The sequence below is a fragment of the Psilocybe cubensis genome, chromosome 11 (assembly GCF_017499595.1).
Source record: "Psilocybe cubensis strain MGC-MH-2018 chromosome 11, whole genome shotgun sequence".
In the NCBI taxonomy this organism is placed as follows: domain Eukaryota; kingdom Fungi; phylum Basidiomycota; class Agaricomycetes; order Agaricales; family Agrocybaceae; genus Psilocybe; species Psilocybe cubensis.
The window spans coordinates 1,958,933-1,967,708 of NC_063009.1; the positions used below are offsets into that span (position 1 = coordinate 1,958,933).

The following is an 8,776-nucleotide window of genomic DNA, read 5'->3' on the forward strand; positions in this document are numbered from 1 at the left end:
CGTTCTTGCGAGTTAGTCGGTTCAACGGAAGAGTGATTTCGGCGTAATGGTCAACAAAACGTCGATAAAAATTTGTAAACCCAAGAAAAGATTGAATGTCATGAACAGAATGAGGAACCGGCCAATCAGCTATTGTGGCGAGCTTCTTGGGGTTCATTTTGATGCCGTCAGCACCAATAATATAACCCAGGTACTCAACTTCCGTTTTGTCAAACTCACACTTCTTCGCGTTAGCGAAAAGATGCGAGTCACGGAGACGGTCGAGAACAAGCTTGACATGTGCGTCGTGCTCTTCCTGAGTGCGAGAAAAAATAAGAATATCATCCAAATAAACAACACAAAACACGCCAATGAAATCGCGTAATGTGTCCTGAATAAAAGCTTGAAAAACTGAAGGAGCGTTAGTCAAACCAAAAGGCATAACGAGATATTCGTAAAGGCCGAGAGAAGTGCGAAAAGCAGTCTTCCACTCGTCGCCTTCGCGAATGCGAATAAGATTGAAAGCATTCTTCAGGTCAATGACCGTGAAAAGCTTACAACCTTGGGTACAATCAAGCAAATCATCAATATGCGGGAGAGGATACCTATTCTTTTTTGTGATAGCATTGAGGCCTCGATAATCGACACAGAGGCGTAAATCTCCAGTCTTCTTCTTGACAAACAAAATCGGAGAAGCGGCGGGTGAAGTCAAGCGTCGAATAAAGCCTTTTTTCACCTGATCATCAATATACTCTGCTAAGGCTTTCTGCTCGTTCTGAGTGAGACGATACATAGGCCCAAACGGAAGATCCTTCCCCTCTTCGATCTCGATCGCACAATCGTACGAACGATGAGGTGGCAGGTTGTTGACTTCGGTGGGAGAGAAGACCGAATTTGCCCACGGTATGTACTTGGTGGGAATATATTTTTCGAATTCGGAAGGTGACGGTACACTTGGAGGGTCGAGAATGTCGTCCAAAAGTGACTGTTCGGATGACATAGTGGCGGCTACATATGCAGGGGAGCCAGCCGGGTGGTAACGCAGCATTGCAAAAGGTGTATTCTTCGCACACTTGCGGAAACGATGAGAGTTAATGGTGGCCACATTGATTTTGCGACCGGGCAATGGGTTATTGAGGGTGGAGCGACCGTAGCCAGTCCAACGAGTGAGGAAATTGAGAAATGAAGGCGTAGACGAGGCGGAAGTTTGAAGTTGAAATTTGGGTTCTGAAGTTTGAACTGAAGGATCAATAGAACGAGACGAAAACATAGTACCGCGATGTAGACCGAAGCCTAAACCGGTAGTGGTAATTGAACACTCATGTAGAGCATTCCGAGGACGAGAAAGATGCTCGAGACCGAAGCCTCTTGCCGAAACGGTAACAGAAGTCATAGGAGTAAGATTACAACAAGAAAGAGTAAGATCCGGATTCATCCAATCCACATCAGGATTGTGACGCCGAAGCCAATCAAGTCCAAGAATTAAAGGAAACGCAACGGAAACAACACTAAGAGCAATACGCTCTTTATGTTTATCAACACACAATTCAGAAATAATATCCTGAGTAACGAGACCAGAAGCAATAGGACGGTCGTCCACTGCAAGAATAGGAACCGGTATATCTTTTGTGCGACGCGGCAATGAGTGCCGTGCACTAAAGACGTCCGAAATACATGAAGCAGTAGCTCCAGAATCAATTAACGCATAAGTGTGAATCGGTTTACGATTCGGAAATCGAAGAATAACATTAATAAAAAAATGATGCGGAGAATCAGAATAATGAGAGGCAGCAAAAACATAACGCGGAGACGGATAACGAGAAAAAGTTGTCCACGACCCGTTATTGAGCCGGGCGTGAATGGGCTCCGAATCGGAAACATGATGAGTCCCAACATCTGCATCCGGTAGCCCTGGGACTGTTAAAGAGCTACCGGCTAGGCTTTTCCCGAAGGATCAGCCTTGCCTTTACCCTTGTCCTTGTATTTTTTCTTTGCATACTCGGACATATTAGGGCAACGAGACGCTGGATGACCTCCTTTGCCACAGTAATAGCAAAGATGAAGATCTGTACGGCGCTTACGTTCAGCATCCGTAATAGGACCACGATGCATAGCATCAACCTCCATAGGAACAACATCATTGTTCGAAGACGTCGACGCAACAGGAGCTGACGTAGCGGGTTGCGAAGAAACATAAGAACGTGAAGAATTTGCCAAACTTGCCTTGTCAAAAATCGACTTAGCGGGACCTGCACGTCGCTCGAGAACACAACGGTGCAGCTTGTTGTCAATGGAAATGACCATCTTGACATAATCGTCAAAGACGGTTGGGGCATCATTGACAGTGGTAATTGTAATCGCATCCTTGACCGTGTCCTTAAGACCGTCGTAGAACATTTGAATGGTAGTTTGATCTGTCAGATCTAACTCCCAAACGAGTTCACGGAAACGCGATGCATAAGTAGCAGCGGATCCGTCTTGCTTCAGCTTTCGCAACTGTGCAAGAGCTGTCGCATAGCGATCACTGTCTTCGAAGTGCTTTTTAAAAGCCTTCAGAAAAGCATCATAGCTCTCAAAGAGCTCGGGGTGATACTTTTCCATTGACGTATACCATGCACTCGGTGATCCATCCTCGAGATAGAAACCTAAGTACAGGCATTTGTCTCGATCGGATTCAAAAGCAGCACGTTGTAAATGAAGAGCATTATTGATTTCACGTACGAAAGAGTCGACGTGTTGAGCACGTCCGTCAAACTTCTTAGGCTCTCGAACACGGATTGTTGCAGACGGTTTCGAAGAGCCTGACGACGAAGTCGTCGCAGCGCGATTCACGTTCAGTTGTTCGGCAATGAGTTTGAAAGCCTGATGGCTTTCGTTGGCTTCGTGGCTTTGACGGTTGGCGATGTGTTCGAGATTTTGACCAAGACTGAAAATGGCGCGCCAGAGAAAAGTGCGCTCATCTTCGGGTGTCGGGTTGCCAGTAGGACCAGGATTATCGACGTAAGGCACCTGACCAGGCTGCTGTTGAGCATTAGCAGCACTGGCAGTGAACTCGGGGAGGATTTCGAAGGAATTGTTGAAAGCGGGATTGTGAGACATTGTTGATGTGGCAAATAACCGGGCCGCGAACGACCGGAAGATAACGAAGGTTGATAAACAAGGATAAGATAAGAACTAGAAGAGATTTATGTGGTCGAAACAAACTGTTACGGTCAAGAACACAGAGAACGAACAACGAGGATTTTCGATGAGCAAACGATGCGCGTTGTTTCGACAAAGGAACCCAAGACCTATGCTACAAGGAATAAAGCTAGGAATGAAACAAGGCACGTGCTACGGTACGGTACGTGATCATAACACGCCGGACAAAAATGCTGACCAGTTAGCCTGGGTGTTGTCCTGACCAGTGATGTGACTAGTACCGTGACCAATTACATACTGTCACACATATGTTGTCACGCTAAGTCATTATTAGTAGGCTCAACAGTAAATAGCATATTACTTGATTTTTAATATTTCGTCTTACTCCGCACTGAGTTCCAACGCAAGACAATCAAGTAATTTGCCATTTACTGTCGAGCCTACTAATAATGAATTAGCGTGACAGCATATGTGTGACACTATGTAATTGGTCACGGTACTAGTCACGTCACTGGTCAGGACAACACCCAGGCTAACTGGTCAGCATTTTTGTCCGGCGTGTAACAGTAGGCCCGATACTGGTGCTTGTGGGTTAAAAATTAAAAAAGAAAATAAAAAAAGAAAATACAAAAAAGGAAAGAGAAGGAGGGAAGGGAGGGAACGAATTCACCCTTCATTTCATACTACTAACATCGTTACTACACTGTTAGTATCTAACATATCAGTGGTTCGCATTGCTTCACGATTAGCCGGCTTGGTTCAACTCGGCTAAACTCTTGATTCTCGCTTAGATGAACAAAAATACACGAAAAATAAATCAAACATGGTAAGAGCCCCGAATACATTTCATGGAATCTGATGCTCGCTTACGATTTGACCTCGCATAGATAGCACTGTGCAACGGTTAGATGAAGGTGCGCACATCTCCGACGCCAAGGCAAAGGACTTAGCTGGAAACTGCAACAATTCACAGCAGGGCACCAACAACGCCCACCCGCCGTTCCCGCCGTGATTCCCCAACCCACACCAGCAACAACACCCAGAAAATCGAATTGAATACGCGTTGCCGACGCATCCACCATCCCCATGCTCATCAGCCGCGTCCCCCATCCATTCCCAGGCTCGTCAAAACTAAACACCGCGCTTCCCACTTCGAAGACGACGCGCTCGCGTCACGTTGGGGCTCTTGACGACTTGAACGTGCTTTGCCGACGCGTTCACCACCCATTCCCGTCCTCGTCAAGGCTATCCACCGCGCTTCGTGCCTCGAAAACGATGTGCTCGGATGATGTTGAGGGTTCTTGGCAAGGTTAGTGTCACTGACAGCCTCCATATGATGCTGTACTCACCATACCACACTCATACACACCCAGCAAGTCGTATCGAACACGTTTCAATGCCTCTCTACACCCCGCCTCCCAAACTGGCCGTGCTCATCTTACAAAACATCGTCGCTGTGCTTCCCGCTACGAAAACGCCATGCCGGTGAGATTTCTTCTCAAGGTGAGTGACCCCGACAACCTCTTTAAATTTTAGTGCCATACTCACCAACATAACCAGCTCGTTCATGGCCAGCTAGGCACGATGAGCCTGAACACGCTGCGACAACGCGTCCTCTATCCCTTCCCGCAGATCCGCGTGTGGGGCTGTTGTCAAGGTTAGGGTCGTTGACAGCCTCTATCTCACCATACCCAACTCGTACGTCTCTGCACATGTACGTGTGTTCCACGTAGTGACGTGCTCGTCTCGCAGATGAACTCGTCGCTGCGCTTCCCGATTCAAAAACACCACGATTTCTTCTCAAGGTTAGTGACCCCATCGAAGTCTTTTTACTGGCACGCTGTGTTGATGCGTCCAAGTCTTCTATCCATCCCTGCACATCCAATTGTGTCCGCCACGAAATTAACACCCATGAAGTCACATCCTTGAACAAAGCATTCCTGCACTTTCGCATGGTGTGTCCCTTGAAAACGATGCGCGTCAAGGTTAGTGATGGTGTTGACCACATTTGAAGAATGCTCACCAAGAAAAACACGGACCCTCGCATCCAGACCCACTGACCGCATCATTCTCACGTTGACGGCCGGTGTGGTAAGTGCCGTCTCACACGAAAAGTGATTCTGGACACTTGGGCATGCTGATGCGTAAAACGCGCTCCTTGGGATGGGCAGATTGATGTTTGTGGTGTTCATGAGGGACACATAGCCTGCTGTGCAGGTGAGGGGTTGAGGGTGCTAATTGGGCGAAAAGGGAAGGATGATCGAAGACGCGGTAGCTAGAGGATCAACTCTGGTAATGTTTGAGGGTTTCTGAAACTTGTTCTAGATTACGGACAAATAATAAGGAGTACAGTAAGTGATTTATTAATTTTATAGCAAGTTGTAGTACTAATTTCAATGGTTTCTACTATTACATGAATGAAATCCAGATGTCATGAGCATTTAGGTCAGTTTAGGCCATCGCTCCTCGGGAACATCTACCCATCCCACATAACAAGGCTTGTCAGGTCGCTTGGTGTACCGACCTTTGCATTTGACATTTCCACAATCACGACAACGGTTGTGGCAATGCTTGACCCGTTGGCGACCCGAACATTGTGTGGAGCCGCATTTTGCACAGGTACGAGGCCGTTTTCCCTTATCTAAAGCGTGCGATCGTTGAATCTGTTCACGCACACGTTTCTCAGACAGTGCTTCGCGATTTACACGATTGTGTACTGCAAGATTTGTCGCGGTAGTAAAGGTTTTTCGAGTTGTTGAGTGGGGCAGCAAAAGGTCGGAATTTGCACTTTGCAACGGTGTCTGTTGGTCATCGTGTACAGGTGTGTCTTTGTTGTTACCATGCACCTCTGAACGATTTGTATTAAAGGTTCCAACAGAAACGGACGTTGGAAGAAGTCCGTCATCGACACTCAGTGGTTTCAGAGTTTTCTCTGGTACACGGGGTGCCGTTACTGAGCGAGATGGGTTGCTAAGGATTGCTGCCAATGGTTTCCGAATGTCATATGTTGTAAAAAGAGACTCTTTAACATTGAGGTTTGTTTTCCAATGTGCATAGTACGATTTTAATTGTTCAATTAACTGCAGTAAATGAATATTAGGATACTAGTCATGTTTAAGCTATTTTGTGCTTACCTTGTATGATATCTCTGAATTGATATCAGCGTAGTGATTCCAGACCTTCACGGCCTTTTTCCAGATTGGGCCGGATGTCAGAGAGTTGTAGTCGGGATTGGCTTGCATAAGATCTCGGAAAAGCTGCTTTTCAATGTCGTTATGAATCGGAAGAATGGGCTTTCGTGTGTGTTGCATTTGAGCTAGAAAAGCATGACGTTGCTTTTTGTCAATGCTAGGAATAAATTCAGACATCCCAGTTGCAATGCGAATGCTGGTTGGAATCGGAAGAATGCCTAACGTTTCGGTGGTAGGAATGTATAGGTTTCCGTTAACCCATCCAGTAATTTCCACGGGATTTATTAGAACATCGTGAAGAAATGACAATCGCTCCTGAATGCTGTTGGTTAACCAGATTGAGAAATGGCTGCGATACTTTTGTCCAGTGCTATTGAATGTTCCAACCTAACAAAACAGTTTAATATGATAGAGTAAGTAACAGTAGATATGGTCTTTCTTACCACAAGGTTGTGGTGCAGAGTGAAATCAGCAAGGCATGAGTAAACATGTTGCACTGATGCACCCGACGATGGAAGATGTGATCTAAGATGAGTATGTACTCCACCCTCTGTCATGTTTGTTCCACGAAAACATCGATAGATAGTGAGACTTGGTGCTGCACTATCAATCCCTATTGCCGCATAGAGAGGAATTCCGGGTGGATCAGATATAAAACCGCGTCGTGTCAAATCAAGAATATGGCCCGAGGTCTTCCAATCATTAAAGTTAAACAAAGGAGCACCTGTTGTAGCATCTTTGAGGGGGCCAAAAGTTTCAAAAACCTTCTTTAGCAATCCATGCAGTATGTCAGCTGGTGGAATGATTCGTTTACATCGTTTCCATAACCAGCGTGGACGAAGCTTTTGGATTTGCTCAAAAGTCAATGGTGGTGTTTGCATTGCGCCCCATGCACTAATTTTGGCACGGTCTTCACCGTCAGGAATAAATATTGCATCCCGAAGCTGTCGGGCAAACTCTGCACGTAAACCATGTGTTGAGGAGATATGAAACATGTTGAAAACATGGAAAACGTCTTTGAGGACCCGGCTCCGAATTGTACTGTCCCAGGTATTTGGATACTGGTCCAGTACTTGTTGGCCTAACGATGCACTTTCTGGGTCAATATTGCGAGGATGGTCTGTGGTTATAGGAGGTGCACTAGTAGGCCGATGATTTTCAACAACAAGATTTCCGATTGAAGGAATTGAATCATCATCAAAAGTTGCATCAAGTGAGAGGTCGTTATCATCCAACTCTGCCAAGCTGGCAGTCAATAGATCCTGATTGGATGACTGATCTAGAGACATAGGGCTTGTTTGAGCTCTAGAAGACGAGTCCGACTGACTTGAATGATGTGTCCAAAATGTTGGCGAAAAGGTCTTTAAATGACTTCGTAAACAGACAAGAGTAAATGGTGGTGTCCCAAATGATGCAAGTGAACAGTTCCGATGACTGCTGATTAGTGCACCAGGGACAAATACTTCTTCAATGTCGACAGCAGTTCTTGTAGTAGTAATATTGATGCCATCGAGTTGCCTATCATCTTTGTGGGATGAAATTTTTCCTCGAGCAATCACAGATGCCTTGTCGGTGTTGAATAAGAGAACAGGAATGCCTGCATTAAATTGAGAAGGAAGAACTTGCGGTGTTTCAAGAGTCGAAAGTTTGTTGTAAATGCATATACAAGCATATGCATCACAGGCTGCATAGGCGAGTTGATCGCGAGTAAGGATTTCATTTTCCCAAGCACTGCTAATGCGCTCGGGAACGTTTTTGTTTAATCGTTTTCCCAAAACCAATGCACATAGATCAGCCAAACTGCATCGTGCGGAAGATATTACCATTTTGTCTTTTGCATATTTGGCAAGGTCAAGAGCGCCAACAAAAGGTTTGGGTGACTGGGAAGCAGTTTGAAGATGCTTTAAATCGGCTTCAACAAGCCGTCCAGCTTTCACAATATTTGGATTTTCCAATAAAATCCTAAGCTGACTTGGAAGTGTACCGCCTGCTAACATATCACCAATCTAATCAGAATTTTATTAGTTTACATTTAATCATTGGTTTAAGTAGCTTATACATTACCTGAAGAATGTATATGGATGATTTATATGCTATTTGAATAATAGCTGTTTGTCCTCGATGCAGAATATGGCCATTAGATGATACTTCAACATTCCACTCGGAATCAAACCCTATCACGATTTTTTTGTCAGGATGACTTGGATCAAGATCATCAAGAATAGAGGCCATGGCAGCGTCTATGGCAGACGCTGTGCTTTTTACAAAAATAGCAATAGGCGGTGTCGGTACGGCAAGTGGTTCAAGATCTGGATACTTTTCAACTGGTACCACAGACTCTCGAAGAGACGGCCAGGCATCTTCAAGGAATGCCTTGTCACTGGCAACGTTATCTGTAAATGCAAGCTTGGGTTCGGAATGACCATACATCTTGAGTGAGTGAAGCATTTGCTTGAGTGCGAGCT

At 45.4% G+C, this 8,776-nt stretch overlaps 2 protein-coding genes across 2 annotated transcripts; one reads left to right on the forward strand and one right to left on the reverse strand.

The window, feature by feature from the left end:
* Positions 1-4,405: 4,405 nt before the first annotated feature.
* Positions 4,406-5,180, forward strand: JR316_0011716 (uncharacterized protein; the record flags this gene model as incomplete). The annotated part of the gene is made up of 6 exons (XM_047897361.1): positions 4,406-4,429; positions 4,494-4,623; positions 4,681-4,818; positions 4,873-4,925; positions 4,980-5,105; positions 5,172-5,180. The coding sequence occupies 6 exons, from the start codon at positions 4,406-4,408 to the stop codon at positions 5,178-5,180; spliced, it is 480 nt and encodes a 159-aa protein (XP_047743770.1).
* Positions 5,181-5,596: 416 nt separating this feature from the next.
* Positions 5,597-8,741, reverse strand: JR316_0011717 (Werner syndrome ATP-dependent helicase-like protein; the record flags this gene model as incomplete). Its single annotated transcript, XM_047897362.1, has 5 exons — positions 5,597-5,761; positions 5,796-6,200; positions 6,255-6,698; positions 6,755-8,317; positions 8,376-8,741. 5 exons carry the CDS (start codon positions 8,739-8,741, stop codon positions 5,597-5,599), a joined length of 2,943 nt encoding a protein of 980 aa, XP_047743771.1.
* Between the last annotated feature and the right edge of the window lie 35 nt (positions 8,742-8,776).